Source organism: Neofelis nebulosa, chromosome 7 (genome assembly GCF_028018385.1).
Source record: "Neofelis nebulosa isolate mNeoNeb1 chromosome 7, mNeoNeb1.pri, whole genome shotgun sequence".
NCBI classification, from domain to species: Eukaryota; Metazoa; Chordata; class Mammalia; order Carnivora; family Felidae; genus Neofelis; species Neofelis nebulosa.
This window is the reverse complement of record NC_080788.1, coordinates 20066991-20085946: the sequence shown is the minus strand read 5'-3', so window position 1 is coordinate 20085946 and position 18956 is coordinate 20066991. Positions and strand designations below refer to the sequence as shown.

General features: G+C 42.7%; 1 protein-coding gene across 3 annotated transcripts in view; it reads left to right on the top strand.

Moving 5' to 3' along the window:
- Window positions 1-18956, top strand: part of PCSK6 (proprotein convertase subtilisin/kexin type 6) — a 192847-nt gene that overhangs the window by 63721 nt on the left and 110170 nt on the right. For 2 of the 3 annotated variants that reach the window (XM_058736781.1, XM_058736783.1), the window contains exons 3-6: window positions 2298-2408; window positions 2919-3062; window positions 4905-4981; window positions 7069-7157. In XM_058736781.1, coding sequence (XP_058592764.1) covers window positions 2298-2408; window positions 2919-3062; window positions 4905-4981; window positions 7069-7157 — 421 coding nt within the window. The remainder of the gene's footprint in view (window positions 1-2297; window positions 2409-2918; window positions 3063-4904; window positions 4982-7068; window positions 7158-18956) is intronic. The other variant, XM_058736784.1, reaches the window with a different exon arrangement.

Sequence of the window (18956 nt, the reverse complement as noted above, 5' to 3'; positions counted from 1 at the left end):
ACTATTTTGTGACTTCTGGCGACATGCTTTCCCATGTCACCTGATTTGGGGAAGTCACCCACTCGGGCTTGGAAGAGAGTTCACTTCCTCCTTTGTAACTGCAGGTGGGGCCTGGTGACCATAGAAGTCAGAAGGTGCTGGACGGTAGTAAGATGGGTGGTGAGTCAGTGGGGCAAGATGGATGGGAACATCCCAGGGAGCTTGGAGCCATCAGTGGGATACATAACACCTTATTGTGTAATGGGATATTTAGCAGATTAGGAAATATTACGTTAGGTATTTTATACCAAGTCAATGTTTCTGGTTCAGGCAGTGGTACTTGGGGAAGTTGCAAAATGCCATCAGAGAGTGTTATGAACAAAATATCTTATTGTATAGTTTTCATAGAAGTATCTCCATGGGAATTATACATTATCTAGGACTTGGGGTGGGGGTTAGTTTTAGTACCTGGTCTGAAATTGTTTTTGAGAGGCTTGTGGTGTTTCTCTCTTTCTTTTTTTTTTAAGTTTATTTGTTTGGAGAGAGAGAGGGAGAGTGCAAGCAGGGGAGGGGCAGAGATATAGAGATAATCCCAAGCAGGCTGTGCACCATCAGCATGGAGCCCCATGTGGGACTCAAACTCACGAACAGTGAGATCATGACCTTAAGTGCCAAGAGTTGGGCACTTAACCAATTGAGGCACCCTGGCACCCCTGTTTGTAGTGTTTCTAAGGAACCTGGTCTACTGGGGTCTCATGGACAGAGCTCATTAGTGATGGGACAGGCTGTGGTACTTCTTCGTAAGCATTTGGTCCTGTCAACGAAGGCTGCCTTGCAGATCAATCCCCACCCTTAAATATAAGGCTGGGTATGGGACTGTTCCACTTTCCTCCCTCAGGACAGTGTGGGGAAGTCGAGGCCAAGAGAGGTCTGAGGGAAGGTATCTTGCCCCTCTACCCTTGGGTGCTTTTATTCCCTTCAAGAGTTGCCTTGGGTGTGGCTCCCACAGTGGGCTGTGGCAGCCGTGGAGCTGAGCCTGACCATCTTTGCCTGGCCTCCAGGTCACCCTCAGCCTCCACTGCCCCACCCTTGAAGCTCCCAACCCCCCCTTTCCTCCTCTTCTACCTTCCCTGCCCTGTGCCACCATCTGCTACCTCAGAGCCTGCATCACACTCTGGGCTGCTTGATGGGGGGCCCCCAACTAGAGCACAAACTCCCAAGAGCAGGGCCCAGGCACCCTCATTCTGCCTGTCTCCACCCCAGCACCAGACTGAGCCCCAGAGGGAGCCATTACTGAATCAGACCATGGCAGCAGGACCAAGAAAATGATTCACCTCAGGGCATGGGAATTCTTTTCCCCATGATCTTTTAAAAGTTAAAAAAAACAAACAAAACTCTTCTACCTTGAAGAACTCTTAAACACACACACACACACACACACACACACACACTCACACAGATGTGAGTGCTTTATGTACACCAGTTCATATGCCAGTGCCCACTCATGACAACCCATTATGATGCCCATTGTACAGATGAGCAAACTGAGGCCAGGGAGGTTACCAGACCGCTCTAAGTCATACCACTGGTGAGTATGGGACTGGGTTTTGAATCTAGGCAAGGAGGCTCCTAGATTCCTGCTCTTAAATACTAAGTATACTCCCTCTCAAACTATTTTCCTTGGTGGTGAAGGCAAGTCATGCCAAATGAAGATTTATAAAACCCTGAAAATAATTTAGAAATTTTAAATTAGCAATATCACCAACAAAGATTTGCTGCTATTAATGTTTTACTGTACCTCTTTCTAGATCTTTCTCTGTGCTTGTTTGGTACCATGTTGCCAGTGGCTGCTAAAAATTCCAAAGTATGGATTACTATAATTTACTTATTCCTGTCCTTTCTGTAGAATATCTTGCTTCCAACTGCCAATAACCATTTGATCAATTGCTCTGCTCTCACCATTCTTATACATGGAATTCCTTCATATTCTGGACAAGGGTCACCAGACAATTTGCTGGCAATTCCACAAAGTCTTTTTTTGCTTGTTTTTGTTTTTGTTTTTGTTGGATTTTTTTCATTTTAGTAGAACGATTTCAAAACCTATGAGAGTGGCACTGTTTTCCCTGCCACATACACAGACAAGTTCTCAGATTTAAATATTGTCACTAGGAGTGAAAATGTCTCCTTGGTGTTTACCATCCAAGACCCCTATGCCACAGATATTCATGAAAAAGGACACCTGTAGCACCCACAGAGAAGCTACAGGTGATCATGAGATCCTCTTTAAAATGAAGAGTAACCTCATTTCTCCCTGCCAGGTGAAATGGCTCCAACAACAAGAAGTTAAACGCAGGGTGAAGAGGCAGGTGCGAGGTGACCCTCAGGCCCTCTATTTCAACGACCCCATTTGGTCCAACATGTGGTACATGGTGAGTAGGGTGTGGGCCTCGCTGCCCCCAGGGCATCGGCAGCGCTGTGTTCCTGAGATGGGTTCAGTTCCCCCAGCAAAGCTAAATTCTCACGACAACTCGAAACAGACACACTTCATATGGGTGAGAAACCCCTACTTTAATGCTGGGTAGCACAAACTTTCTCATGAAAATTTTTAGAAATTATGTGAAAGTCTCCAGGGGGTGGTGGTGGAGCCCTTGAGCAGGGGAGTGATTTAAGGCAAACTCAGGACTAATAGTGAAATGAGAGCCCCCCCTCCAAAAAAAGGGAGATAATGCCCTAGGAAAATGGGCAGGTAAATTGCCGGGTGCAGAAAGCATGTGGAGCGCTTCCTGGAAATGCGTGGGAGAGTCTCTCTGCTAAGGCATGGAGAAATGTTTCCTCCCCTGCTGCATTTACACGGTATGGTATGTCTATCTCATGCCACAGTATGGGCGCAAGGAGTGCCCAATGCTGGAGGGGGGGCTTTGTGTCTTCTGTGCCCACAGCACTGTGGCGACAAGAACAGCCGCTGCCGGTCAGAAATGAACGTCCAGGCAGCATGGAAGAAGGGCTACACGGGCAAAAACGTGGTGGTCACCATCCTTGATGATGGCATAGAGAGGAATCACCCTGACCTGGCCCCGAATTATGTAAGTCAAACCCAGAAACGTGCAAGGATATTCAACCATGCTAGTCATTAAATAAATCCAGATTTTAAAAACCATAAGGTGCCATTTCTCTCCCCTCACCCACTAGATTAAACAATATAGAGGGACACCTGGGTTAAATGTTGGACTCTTGATTTCAGCTCAGGTCATGATCTCACGGTCATGAGATTGAGCCCCGCATTGAGCTCTGTGCTGAGCATAGAGCCTGCTTAAGATTCTTTCTCTCCCTCTCCCTCTGCCCCTCCCTCATTCATGCTCTAAACAAACAAATAATACAGAAAAACATGTTGAGAAGGATTGACAAACCATACTTCCCTCTGCCTCCTGGAGCCCAGGATTTCACAGAACAATTTTTTTTTAGATGTTTGAGGAGTCACATGTACTTCTGGGAATAGATCCTAAAGAATTCAGAAACACATGTGTGGATGATCATCATACTAACATGAGCAGCAAGGAACAGGACGTGATTAAAGCCTGGGCTCTGGACCCAACTGCCTGAGTTCCTATTCTGGCTCTGCAGCTGATTAGCTCTGAGACCTTGGGCAGGTTGCTTCACTTCTCTGTGCCTCAGTGTCACCGTCTGTAAAATGGTATCTCATCAGGTTATCGTAAGGATTAAATGTCTTCATAAATGTCAAGAAGACAGCCTGGCACATAGTGAGAATGAGAAATGCATTCAGTATCCTAAGGACCCTGAGTACCTAACAATGGTTAAGTCAACCATGTCGTATCTGTTTCATAGACCTCATGCAGCCTTTTAAAATGACAGTTTTGAAGTCAACAACTGAGGACTTTTATGTGTTTTAGAAGGAAGATATGAAATTATATGAATACTATGATTATGGGTATATAAACAAAGACATACATATTAAAAGTATACGATGAAGGAAATTCTGATACATACCGCAAAATGGATGAACCTTGAGGAATTCAGTGAAATAAGGGGCTCCTGGGTGGGTGGCTCCGTCAGTTAAGCATTTGACTCTTGATTTCAACTCAGGTCATGATCTCACGGTTCATGAGTTTCAGCCCCAAGTGGCCCTGAGGTGCAGAGCCTGCTTGGGATTCTCTCTCACGCTGTCTCTCTGCCCCTCCCCTGCTTGTTCTAAATAAATAAATACAGGGGCGCCTGGGTGGCGCAGTCGGTTAAGCGTCCGACTTCAGCCAGGTCACGATCTCGCGGTCCGTGAGTTCGAGCCCCGCGTCAGGCTCTGGGCTGATGGCTCGGAGCCTGGAGCCTGTTTCGGATTCTGTGTCTCCCTCTCTCTCTGCCCCTCCCCCGTTCATGCTCTGTCTCTCTCTGTCCCAAAAAATAAATAAAAAACGTTGAAAAAAAAAATTTAAAAAAAAAAATAAATACATACATACATACTTAAAAAAAAATGAAAGAAGCCAGTCACACACACACACACACACACACACACACACAAGAACCCCAAATACTGTATGATTCTGCTTATCTGAGGCACCTAGAGAAGTCAAATTCATAGAGACAGAAAGTAGGGTGGGGGTTCCCAGGAGCTGGGGGAGGGGGAGGCTAGTGTCTGATGGGTGCAGGGTGTCAGTTTTGTCAGACGAAGATGTCCGGGGATGCGTGGTGGTGATGTTGAGTAACCATTGAAGTCTGATGCTATTGAATTTTATACTTTCAAATGGTTAGGGTGGTACATTTTGTTGTGTGCATTTTACCACAATAAGAATATATGTAAGATGATAATTATCATATGAGAGCACCAAGTTTGTGTTTTTCTTTTTCTAATAGTTGCATAAAAACATTTAAAGCATGCTTTAATTTCCCTCAGTCATTAAGATTTCATCTCTTAGGATTCCTACGCCAGCTATGATGTCAATGGAAATGATTATGACCCATCCCCACGATATGATGCCAGCAATGAAAATAAGTATGTCACTTTGTCTCCTCTTTCCTTACTTGCCTGTCCCTCTCCCTGCAGAATCACTATTGAACTGGCCCCCAGTAGGGATTCCAGAAGGGTGATGGGGCAGCCTGCCCAGTGTCTGGGACTAACCCGGGAGCCAGAAGCCAGACCCACACAGCACTTCAGGCCCAAGACACCTTCTGTGGACTTTGTGTCTTAGGGAAGAAGCAAGAAATGGATGTTCAGCTAGAAATGGATGTTGGCCAACATTGTTCCTGTTTCCAGCCTTTTCGGAATATTGGAAAGGAATAGCCCTTGAATCTAGTGGTCTCCATGACCAATTGTGTTAAGACAGCAGTTGGGCCTATTGGAACACAGAGGTCACATGCTGAGCTTTTTTTGTCGCCACTTGTGACCTTATGAGAGAGGTGGGGCATGCATGAGGGATGTTGGATAAATCTGGGTTCAAACCCCAGCTCTACCATTCCTGGCTGCGTGGCTCCTTCTCAGTCTCTTAGAGACTTTGCAGTGGAGACAGTGCTCCCTACCTCCCAGGGTTGTAGGCGGGGCGAGCAGACAGGCGAAGACCGTGTAAGCATATTGTGGGCGTGCAGCCTCCATGGTTTTTCTCATCACTTTGCAAATGAAGGCGGCAGGATCTGGGGAGCTAGGTGACTTGTGTGCTGTTAGTGGCAGTCCTGGGGGTAGCGTCCAGCTTCACAAACCTGCTCCTGGGAGTTCACTTTGCTGCGTCCTGCTTGTCTTCTCTCTGCTAGCGTGCCCCATGCAAGCTCTTACCATCCCTCCAAAAATATTTAGAGGAAAAGAACAAAAGCCCTTTTCTTCCCTCCCTCCTCTAACATGATGCTTGCCAAGGTGCATTCTCCCTCCGTATAGTGTTTTGCTTTTCTGTAGAGTCCTTGGTGAGGTTCAAATACTGGTGCCCTCTCTGTGCTGTGCAGGGAGGCTCGGCCAGGCTGATATGTTCAACACAACAGACACAGAGCTCCCCAGAGCCCGCCAAGGCCCCAGCCCTGCGGGCTGCTTTCCTGCCTCACGTCCCAAGGTGCCCCTTCCTGCTCAGCAGCGAGCACGCCTGGGGCGCAGGGTGCCTCATTTCCTCACCACACATCCAGGGGGCAGGGAGGAATGATCCAGATGCGATGCAGTGACCCATGAAGGATAGGATTGAATCTGGGCGAGACATGGAGCTCCGTGACACTGTGAACAGCCCTGGCCGTGGGGCCGCACGAGGTCCGCAGAAGGACAAATGACCCCCCCCCCCACCAGAGGGTAGCACGCAGATCCAGGACTCTTTTAAAAGACAGTTTTAAATTTGAATCAATGATTCTAATCCCCTGTGGACTCTCCTCAAAGATGTGCTGTTTAAACTCGCCCGTATTTTGGCCTCTGCTAGAGGAATTGCCTGGATGCAGCACGTTGGAAAATGGAGTCATTACCGAGGAAAGCAATTTGTTTTTTCTGGTAATTTCTTCATAGTCCCTCCGCTACTGTTGAGTGTCCAATTTCGAGCACTCTTCCTCAGCTCCGGCTTAAATGGCCATGGAGGTGAAGGGGGGGCTCTCTGGAGGTGAGCATGGGGGTGGCAGGTACACAGAGAACACATTTGTTCTTTCTTCCGTCCCGTCAGCCAGGCAGATGTTTACACCACACCTGCAGCGTGCCAAAAGCGGTGTGTTGTCAGTCGTGTGAATGCATAGCTCGGGGTGGGGGAGCCCGGGGACCCTGGGTGCTGGGAGCAGGAGCCCCTCACTTCGGCCTGGGGGTTATGGGGAAGAGCCACCCCTGAGCAGGTGCTCGCAGTTTGCAGGGTGGCGGGAAGGTCCTGTTTGCCTGCCTGTCCGTGCCGGTGTGGCGGGGACAGGACCACCCAGGTCTATGCAAACCCTGGCCTGGTGCCCCCTCCCAGAGGAGCCAGCCATGGGGGGCAGGGTAAGTGGTGGCGAGGAGAGAAGGAGGCAGGACATAGGCTTTCGTGTCCCATCTGGACTTAGGGATAACTGACTGTCCTTGTAGGAGACCCGAGCCTTGCACCGAACCTGCTACAAATCGGGGGCTGAGCCCTGACTCTGTTTTCTGCTCTGCTTCAGACACGGCACCCGGTGCGCAGGAGAGGTCGCTGCTTCAGCCAACAACTCGTACTGCATCGTGGGCATAGCATACAATGCGAAAATAGGAGGTAAGGTCCGGGAGCACACAGCCTGGGAGCTTCAGGGCCCACTGCAGGGGCGCTGGGGGTCCCTCCCTGCAGGGCTCAGCAGCTGTGCCTCTGGCCTTGGCCTGGCCACAGCCTGAAGCCTCGTGCCCATGTGCCACGGCCAGGCAGCCAGCACTCAGTGCCCAGGACCTGGAGGCAGAGGCATCGCTCACTGTTTTGGCTGAAAAGCCATCAGAAAGGCACCCTCTCTCTCTTTTCCGATCCTGCTAGTCTGACTCACCATGGTCAACCAGACCACGTTGGTTCCCTGCTGCTCACAGCCCTATGGCGGCTCCCTGTGACATTCACAACACACTGTACCGACTTTACCTGGGACCAAGGCCTTTCATTGTCCCAACTCCTGCTCGAGCCTGGTGGCCCGCTTCTCCTGCCCCTGCCCCTCAGCATTAGCCAAAGGACATTTGTCATAGTGTCCCCCAGTCACACGTGCTCTTCCCAATTTACGCCTGGACTTGGAACATTCTTCCCATCACCCCAAAGAACTCTCCCCGCCTCTCCCTTTGGCTCAGTCCACTCATGACTTATGGGCAGCCCATGGCAACTCTGCTTCATGAAGTGTCCCCTGAATGTAGCTGTCCTGCCATCTTGTTCACTATAGGCAATGGGGGGTCAGCTCTTCTAGGTCCCTGTAAGGAGCAATGTCAAACAGTTATGACATGGTTGACTTAACCGTTGTTAGGTACTCAGGATCCTTAGAATACTGAATGCATTCCTCATACTCACTATGTGCCCAGCTCTCTTCTGGACAGTTATGAAAACCCCAGGTGTTTCTGCTTCCACTTTTGGGCTTCCCCATTTGTGAGTGAAGCCACCCTTGCTAGGAGAAGGCTTGAGAACAGTCTGCCTTCCCCACCTGAGCCTGGCAGTTTGACAATTCAGACTGGCAGTCAGCAAGTACTCTGAGGTAATGAAATGACTGGGAACTGAGCAGGTACATGCCATGAGCGTGAATGGTCCCTGACCGTCCAGATGGTTTGGGGGCACCGCTGTCCTCACATGGGACTCTCAGTTTGGAGGTGCTCACGCTCATTCAACGGCATGCGAGGATGCTGCCTTCCCTGCTGCTTTGCCTTTGCTCAGATGACTTTGCCTTTTGCCTTTGACCCCCTCAGGTCTACTATGAGCCGCATAGGTGGAGAGGTTGGGCCACGGGTTCTCTGGATCACCCAGTCCTTAGGGGACTTCTTGAATTTTGAAAAGAGAGTCCTCAGCTTTTACTTAACTACTACTATGCCCTGCCTGCCCTTTCCCTTGGAAATCTTTGAAGTGGCTCGGATTTATCATTTTATGATAGCATTAACCACCAAGGGTATTTCCGGCAGACCAAATCTGGACACTCTGTCACCTGGACGCTCCTTTGTGGACAGATGTTGAGATGTTTTAAGTTCTCCCTGGAGGTTCTAATGCATGAATACTCCTAAGAAGTCTCTCCATGAACTGTAGGACCAGGCTGACCCTGGAACCAATCCCACTCCTACCACCCACTAGCTGTGTGTCCTTGGACCTCTCTGAGCCTCGGTTCCTTCACTTGTGGGGGAAGAATGGCAGAGTCAGCTGGCCTGCTGGGTCTGTTACAAGGATGAAGTGAGATGCCATGCATGAAAACATTGGCTCAGGGCTAAGTCTGCAGGGAGCCTCTAAACAATTCCATTCCTCCTTCTGGAACTCAGAGGCAGAAAAAAAGTGATTTGCGTTGTTGTGAGTGAGAGGTGAACCCCACCTTTGGGGTTGTCTGGGCCCTGCTTCCCCAAAGACTCTGGACTGGTACCACTGACATTCTCTGGGAGCTATTAGAAGTGCAGAATCCTAACCCCCATCCCAGACCTACTGAGTCAGGATCTACATTCTAATAAAATCCCTAGAGGGTGTGACAAAAATGACAGTTTGAGAAGTGCTGGTGTAGAGGGTTCTGGAGTCAGGCAGGTAGGTAACACCTATATTGTGGACTGCGATGAGCAGCCAGCAGAGTTAACGGAGATAAAGAACCTCCAGAGAAGTACACATGAATATGGTTTGTTCTTGCTCATAGAGATTTGCTCCATACTCATTACAAAATCGTATACCCAAGTTGCCCAAATTCTGAAGAGATCACTTCTATGACCAGGGCTGGAGGACAGGAATATATTTCAATAATGCATTTAATATCTTTGAGCATGAACTGTACAATATGATACCGTGCTCGCCATTGAAGGGGAGAATAAGGATAAGACCGACACAACCCAGGATCCCCAGGAGCTCCACGGGTCTTTGGGATGAACAGCATGAACACAAAAGACAGTATGGGACCAAGTACTGAAATGACAGAGGCAGACAGGGTCCCAAGCGTGGCAGGGCAAGCACCTAGTGAGGGAAGAATCACAAGGACACAGCACAAGCTCAACACGGTAGAATTCAACTGGGAATGGAGGAAGTGCAGATGACAAAATAGGATATGCAGCATGGAGCGTGCCACAGAGGGTTAGGGGCCATGGGGTGGGGCTGGCCATGGAGCGGCAAGCTGGCATTGACCCGGGGAACTTGTGGCAGCTATGTCCCGAAAGATGCTTGTACACAGGCAGCCACCCCTTCTTCCTCCAAGCCCAGCCCTGGACAGGGCAACCTTCAGGCACCCCTAACAGACTCCCTCTCTGAGTCTGCATACCACAGAATTTCTGTGAGATGCCCATGGAACTGACCATGAGCTTGGCCCTTTAACTTTTTGTTGTTGTTGTTAGCTGTTGCTCGAGAAATTAAAGTGTATATCCTAACTTATTCCAATCTACCTGGAATTACCAGTATACTACTTCATGTATCATGTATGAGCCTAAAACAGATTATTTGAATTCACACTCACTCTCATCCTTTGTGCTGTTGTTTTTATATTTTACTTCATGTGTTATAAACCCATATGCATTGTTATTCTTGCTTTAAACAGTTGACTTGGAAAATATTAATGGCAAGGAATACATTTACCTACATATTTACCATTCCCAGTGCTCATCCTTACTTTCTAGCTTTGGATTTCTATCTGCTTTCAATTTTTCTTTAGCCTGAGAATTCTTTTCATGTTTTTTGAGGTGCAGGTGTACTGGTAACAATTTACTCTGCATTTATCTGAAAATGTCTTTATTTTGTTCTCATTTTTTAAAGTTTATTTATTTTGAGAAAGAGAGGGAGAGAGAGAGTGCACGCAGGCAAACAGGGGAAGGGCAGAGAGAGAGGGAGAGAGAGAATCCCAAGCAGGCTCCGTGCTGTTACACAGAGCCTGACTCAAGGCTTGATCTCACAAACTGTGAGGTAATGACCTGAGCCGAAATCAGAATTGGACACTTACCCAACTGAGCCACCCAGGCACCCCCTATTTCATTCCCACCTTTAATTTATTTTTTAATGTTTATTTTTGAAAGAGAGAGAGAGAGACAGAGCACAAGTGGGGGACAGGGGAGCAGGCAGAGAGAGAGGGAGACACAGAATCCAAAGCCAGCTCTGTCAGCACAGAGCCTGACATGGGGCTCAAACCCGTGAACCATGAGATCATGACCAGAGCCAAAGTCAGATGCATAACCAACTGAGCCACCCAAGCACGCTTCATTCTCATTTTTGAAAGAAATTTTTCTGCACATAGAATTCTAATGTGACAGGTTTTTCTTTCAACACTTTAAAAATGTTCTTACATTGTCTTCTGGCATCCATTGTTTCTGATGAGTCCATTATAATCCCTGTTGTTGTTCCCCCTTTACATAATGTGATTTCTTTTTTTTTTCTTTCTATCTGTGCTTTGCCTGTGACTACAATGCCCTTTGGTATAATTTTCTTCATGTTTATCTAGCTTGGGGTTTGCTTTGCTTCCTAGTGGCTTGTTCTTATTTTTTGGTCTAAATCAAATGTGGAAAAATTTCTGCCATTGTTTAATTTTTTTTCAACCCTATTTTCTCTCTCCTCTCTTTGGGCACGGATTATAGTTGTTAGATTGCTTGATATACCTTACAGGTAATTGAGGCTGTGTTCATTTTTTTAAGTCCTTTTTTTCTCTGTGTGTTGCAAATTATATGATTTCTATTGCACTATCTTCAGGTCCATTAATACTATCTTTTGTTGTGTCTAGTCTGTTGTTAAATCCATCCAGTGATTTTTTTTTTAACTTTCAGATCTTGTGCCTTCCTTTTGTCAAAGTCCATTTGACATCTTTTTACTGTTTCCAAATCTTTCCTGAGATTCTTCTTCACTTCACCCATTATTTCTATCTTTTGTTTTAGATTCTTTAACATATTTAGAAGAGTTACTTTAAAGACTTGTTCTACTAATTCCAATATCTAGGTTATTTGTGGTTATTTCTAATGGTTGAGTTAGGAATAGGGTCATATGCTCCTGTTTCTTTGCTCGTGGCTGGTAAATTTTTACTGTATGCTAGCCATTGTTGTGCTACATTGTAGAGACTACATTCTATGATCTTTGAATTCTGTAGAGTTTTGTTCTAGCAGTCAGCTCAACTTGAACTTGTGATGGTTTGGTTATTAATTTTTTTATGGTTGATCTCTTTCTGATTTTCTCTTAGCCTTAGGGAAAATTCTTTATCCTAACCACATGGTCTTTACTCTTAGATTGTGACCCTTTGGGCATTTCAGTTGAAAGACTGAAATGTTTACCAAAACCTCTTACTTAGCGAGACTCAAACGCCAAATTGACTCCCCTGTAATGGGCAGCAGCTGAAGTATCTGCTCAGCTCATTCAGCTTCCAGCTGTTCTTTTCCTCTTGAACTTCTTAGAGTCTTTCCCAAACATGTTTAGCTCAGGGGACAGCTAAGTGTTTGAGAGGAGTTTATATGTCCTCTTCTGTAGCTCTCATCTTTCTGAGATTTATCTCAATTTCCAGCTGCTCTAGCAGTCCCAAACTCTATCCCATACTCCCCAGGAGAGCTAGATTGCACTTTCCTGCTTGAGTTCTAGCCTCTCCATATGAAGAGAATTGGGGAGTTCCCCCAGAAGAAAAGTTACATAAACTTGCATCATACCTAATATGGTTCCCGTCTTTCAAGAACTGAATCCCGTGCCTGCCTCTGTCTTCTTCTGGTTGCTTTCCAATGACCTTAAGACGTTGCATTTCTATTTAATAACTATTGTGTTGAGAATTTATAATTATTCTTTTTAGAGGAGTTAGCGTGATAGAAGCTACTCTGCAGTTATTAGAACTAAAACTTGTGATTTATATTTCTTTACCAAATAGATGATGTATTAGGTATCTATTGCTGCTTGACAGTTACTACAAAATGTAGCTGCTTGAACAACAAACATTTGTTATCTCTGCCCCTCCCCTGCTCATGCTCACTCTCTCTCAAAATAAATAAATGAATAGACTTAAAAAACACTCATATACACAGATAGATGGATGGATGGATAGTAGATGGATGGCTATTATTTCATTGACATTTGATCATTCTCTACTTGTTTTTAGTAAAATATGTACAGCTTAAAATAAATATAGCTTAATCTTACACAAACATAACACAACAATTAAATCAAACTGAATAATTGCTGGACTCCAGATTTAATTTTATGTTTACATTTTATTTGTTTAATGTTTAATTTTATGCTTAATTTGATTGATGTAGATGTAACAGAAGAAAAAGAAACTTAACTTGAAATCAAGACATTGCTGAACTTCACATAAACATTTCATTGTAATGAAATATTTTCCAAATAGCCCTTTTCAGTTAGTAAAAACAAAACAAAACCCAAGATTGTGAAAATCTTTAAGAAGCCAAAGTTACTTTTCTAATGCCTAATTTGACATTATGTGAATTTAATAGAAAAAAACAAACTTAACTTGAAATGAAGGAATTGCTGGACTTTACATACATATTTCATTATGATGAAATATTTTCTCAAATAATCCTCTAAGTTTTTTTTTTTTAAAGAAAACCAAGATTATGAAAATCTTTTAAGAGTCTAGGGTTCCTTTTTTTTTAATTACCTGTTTCCCATATTAGATAATTAGTACTTCAGTTTCTTCTCACATTCTCACCCTCATACCTTGATTCAGATTTTTGTCATTGTCCTTACATTGTCAGGGTTTGATTGTAATCATCTGTCACTGTGATTCTCCCACTTGTTCAGTCTTGCCACCATCATTTTCAGCATGGCATCTCCATTCCCAAATTATTTTTTTAAGTTTATTTATTTATTTTGAGAGAGAGAGAGCACACCAATGCATGAAACAAGGGAGAGGCAGAGAGAGAGGGAGAGAGAGAATCCCAATTAGGCTCTGTTTTGTCAGCCCGATGCAGGGCTTGGTCCCCCAAACCCTGAGATCATGATCTGGGCCAAAATCAAGAGTCAGACGCTTAACCAACTGAGCCACCCAGGCGCCCCTCCATTCCTGAATTATTTCTTTTGATTCATCTCTTAGTTGACTGGATTTCATCACTGTTTTTCAGGAAAGGCTAACAGGTGCTGTCTCTCCCTAGTTCTTTCATCTTTGAGAATGCCCAAAAGTTGCCTTTACACTTGAATTATATCTGTGTTATCTATTATATCCTTATAGAACTTAGCAAACATCCCCCTGTTTGTCCGCTAGATTCAGTGTTGTTTGGACAAGTTTGAGGTCAGCCTGATTTTTCCCCCGGTAGGTGATTTGACTTTTTGTCTTGTGTAAAATTCCTCCTTTAAACATGAAGTCTAGTAGTTTTGCTGGACCACCTATGGATGAGGATTATTCTATAGCAGCTGTTCTTGGGAATCAATATTATTGAAAAGATCTGGGTACTTTTTTTTTTATTTCAGGCAAATTTTCTTCTGTTATGGTTTTGAATATTTTGGGCTCTATATATGCAGTTCTACTCTTCATGCATACCATTTATACATATGTTGGATTTCTATTTCTTGGCTTCTATATTTCTTTCTTTTTTTTTTTTTTTTAAATTTTTTTTTTCAACGTTTTTTATTTATTTTTGGGACAGAGAGAGACAGAGCATGAACGGGGAAGGGGCAGAGAGAGAGGGAGACACAGAATCGGAAACAGGCTCCAGGCTCCGAGCCATCAACCCAGAGCCTGACGCGGGGCTCGAACTCACGGACCGCGAGATCGTGACCTGGTTGAAGTCGGACGCTTAACCGACTGCGCCACCCAGGCGCCCCTTCTATATTTCTTTCTGATCATATTTAACTTTTTGTTTCCTTTCCATTTTATTTATTTATTTATTTATTTATTGTTAATTATTTTTAATGTTTTATTTATTTTTGAGCGAGAGAGGGAGGGAGGGAGATACAGATTCTGAAGCATGCTCCAGGCTCTGAGCTGTCAGCACAGAGCCCAATGTGGGACTCAAACTCGTGAAGCACGAGATCATAACCTGAGCTGAAGTTGGATTCTTAACTGACTGAGACGCATAGACATCCCTATTTATTTATTTTTAATTTTTATTTTTTCAGTTTTTCTCAAGATTGTCCTCCAGTTCTTTGGGAATTTTGCCAAAGTCTTTTTGCCTAGAGAAAACTCCAATAAAGGCTTTCATTTCTTTTTCTTCTTTTTTTTTAAGTTTATGTATTTATTTGGAGACAGAGGGAGAGAGAGAGGGAGAGAGAGAATCCCAAGAAGACTCCACACTATCAGGGCAGAACCCAATGTGGGGCTCAAACTCATGAACTGTGAGATCATGACCTGAGCCAAAGTTGGACCCTTAACCAACTGAGCCACCCAGGCACCCCAAGGCTTTCATTTCTAACATTGTTTAATATTTTCCTTCTATTTCTGTCCTAAGGATGAACACATTTTGAACCCCTTTCTTTTGTCTTGTCATGTCTTAATCGAATCCTTATATATCCTTGATCTCTTGCTTCAGAGAGAAATTACATTTTCCTTAAGTTATGGAGAAATGTTTGTTTATATATCATTTTCTTGCACTTATGCCCCCTTTTTCCTTATTTCTTGCAGCATTGTTGCACAGATGTTATGCTGCTCACTTTCTGGTTATTAATAATGACTAGCTGGAGAGTAGGTGAAGGCTTTCTCTCTAGGTAGGTAAGATGCTAGAATATGGGGGGGGGGTGAGGGGTGGGAGGAGCAGAGAAGAGAGCAAGGCTGCAGGTATCGAGAACTTGTGTTTGTGGACCCAGATCCTTCTCTTCTGCCAATCTAGTAGCTGAAGAGCTCTCCTCCCCTCACTAGTGAATTAGCATTAACTCACATTATGCTCACCACAGTGGGGATGGGGTAGAGTTGGCTGTCACTTAACTTTTTCTCCTCCAACAAACCATGTCACAAAAAAAATGCCTGTTCTTGGAAAGATGGTGTGTGTCTGTGTGGTTCCTGGTTAGACCTGACTGTTTCTAAAATAATAGACTTTTCATTTTTGCTGTGAAAGCAATGCAGTGTGACAAAGAAACATCCCCCCTCCACCAGCCACCCCCCCTCACCCTGCCCCCACCGCCACCCGTGTCCCAGCCACAAGGCCCTCAGGTGCATTACCTACTTTATGGAGAAATGATAAATCCTAGGGAATCACAGAGGCATGTGTCACCTTTATTGTTTTCAGAGAGGAAAGTGGGGGTACTCCAAATTTAATTGGAAGTCCCTTTCATTTCAGAGAAATTTTCACTTTTTTAAGTTTTAAGTTGTACATTGATGATTTGTGCCTTTTTTCTATATGTAATATTTCAATAAAAATCTGTTTAAAATTTTTTATGTTGTTAGATTAATCATTTTTGTGACTCTTGGGTTTGGGCTGTTGCTTAGAAAAGCCCAAGATAATAGATTCATTGTCCTGTATTTCCTCTAAAATTTAGTTTTAGAAGAATAGTTCATCTTAAAACTTTTATGGTTTTGTCTTTTGCATTTAGCTTTTTAATTTATATGGAATTTATTTCTGTGCATGGTGTGAAGGAGAGATCTAACTTTATTTTTCTGCATAGTTAATATTTACAGATCTCCACATGCCACCTTGATCCTCCATTGTCTCATTAGTTTCATTAGCCTATTTGTTCTTAATCCCTAAACAATACCTCACTTTTAAGTATATTATAGTTTAAGAGGATTTTTTTTTGATAACTTATAGGACAAATTTCTTCTTATGGTTCTTTTTCAAAAATTTCTTGGCTATTCTTGCACATTTTCTCTTTCAGATGAACTTGAGAATCTGCTTGTCAAGTTCCATAAAAAATCCTGTTGGGATTTTGATTGGGATTGCATGGAAATTATAGATTAATTGGGGGAGAATTGACATCTTTACAATATTGAGTCTTCCCACCCAGGAACATGGTATGTTTTTATTTATTCAGGTCTTCTTTGACATCATTTAAAAGTGTTATCGCTGTCTTCATATCAATCTGATGCATTTCTTGTTAGGTTTATATCCAGGTTGATTTTTTTAAATTATGTTTTCAATTGGTTATTATTGAAATGAGTATAGGAAAATGACTGATTTGTGTGTGTTGGGTATTTGTATCTGGCCGCCTTAATGAACTCTGTTGGTGCTATTATTTTTTGTTTTCTTGGCTTTTCCAGACAGATGGAAATACAAGTTCTCTATAAATGTAATAGTGGTTTTTATCTCTTTAATAACTCTCATTTCTTTTTCATGTCTTATTTCAATGTATAGGGACTCCTAATGAATATTAAATAGTGGTGGTTTATAGGTTTTGTTGTTTTGTTTCCTGCTTATACAGGAATGTTCCTAGTATTGTGCCATTTGTAGATGTCTTCTGTAGGTTTTCTGTAATTATTTTTTATGAAATTAAGGAAATTTTTATATTCCTAGATTTCTAAGAGGTTTGATCAGGAATGGATCTATTGACTTTTATCACATGCTTTTTAAAAAGCATCTACTGAGGTAATTATATTGCTTTTCAAGTTTACTATTTAATCTGTTTAATTTAGTAAATTATAGTAATAGATTTCCTAACAATGGAAATTTCATTCTTCCATTCTTAGAATAAGTTCTACCTGATTATGAGTATTGTTCTTTTAATACGCTGCTTGCCATGTTCAATTGTTAATGTTTTATACCTGGTTTTTTAATCTTTATTTGTAAGATAGATTGAACTACAGTTACTGTGTTTTGTGATGTCTGTCTCTAGTTTGGGTATCAGAATTATGCTGGTTTTATAGAATGAGTAAGGAAGTTTTCTATCTTTTACTGTGCTCTGAAACAGTTCATATACTGTGGACATTGCCTGCTTTCTTAAATGTTGCCAGGGCTGAAAAATCAGTCTGACCAGACAGGGTGACTCTTCAAAGGACTAAGTCTATTCAGGTTTTCTATTTCCCCCTGAGGAAATTTTGGTAGTTAAATTTTCCTACAAAATTATTCATTTCTCCAGATTTTCAAATTTATGACCTATAAATTTAATATTGTATTCTTATAATTTAAAAGACATCCTCCACATTCATACTTGTAATTGTTCTTAATCTTATTTGTGGCATCTTTCCTTTTTTTCCTTGATTAGACTAGATAAATTTGCTAATGTATGAAATAGATTTTTTCCCAAGAGCAAGATTTTGATCCTTATTATTATTATTATTTGAGTTTTTTGTTTTCTAACTATGAATTCTACTTTTCTTTTCTTATTAATAATTCCTTTGGCTTTTTAATTTTTATTATTGGTGTCTTTTACCAGCTCCATGAAAAGAATGCATAGTTCTTATTTTCAGGCTTTGATGTGCTCTAATAAGTAAATAAGTGTTCTATATATTTTCTTCTCATTACCTATCTCTGGCTTTAATTTTACAGTGCTCTTATTGTTATTTGTTGCTGAATAATTTTTTTCAGCTTTGATTTTTCTTGCCAACTCAAGAGTTATTTATAAGGGATTTAAATTTTTTTCCAACTGGATAGATTTTTTTTTTTGGCACTCCTTTTGTTGCTAATTTTCATTGCAACATCCTATGCTAACTTCATTGCATTGAGATCAGAGACTGTGCTCTGTATAATTTCTGCCTTTTGGAATTTGTTGAGTGTTTCTTTGTGGTGTAATGCATGTTCAATTTTTGTAAATATCCCAGTGGGTTTTTGAAGAGTTTTTATTCTATGCTTATTGAGTACAAAAATCTATATAAACTAGATCAGAGGTTGCAACTGGGGGCCCACAGATTGCCTTGGCCTATATGTGTGTTTTGTGTGACCCACACAAATGTTTTTTTGTTTCTGTTTTTTAACGTAAGCGAATATTTACAAATCAAGGGATTTTACATTAAAATACAGATTTGGAGTTTGTCTTGAAAAATCAGAAGCTGTGGCCATGCTGGACCTCATCACTTCATGGCAACAGTTAGCTGGAACAGTGGCTGTTCTTTCAAAGAGCTGTTCATGTATCTCCCTCACTGCTTAGCTTGATAGACCTGTCTACCTCAGCCATTTGTCCTGCCTTCCTTGTGCCTGTAGGAATCTCTGTCACCTGTGTGCCTGATCAAACTCATTCAAAGGTTTGGGAGTCTTTCACTCCATCTGGCTGGTCAGTTTCCGAGAAGGGATGTTTGTCTCCATGGTGACTGTGGATTTGTTGGTTTCTCTCAATCTTTGGTGTATAAATTTCATAGCTATGTTACAAGGCACACAAATGTTATCATCTCTTGCTGGTGTGATGAATCTTTCTTTAATCACTGTAAAAATCCTCTCTGTTTCATTCTCTTTTGCCTTTAATTGTTCTTTGGCTGGTAATAATACTGCCATACCTGCTAAGTTATTTTATGATCATTTTCCTCATATATTTTTCATTCTTTTATTTTTAACCTTAGTTCTGTAAACGGCATGTATCTGGCTTTATTTACATTTTTTGTGTGTGTGCAAT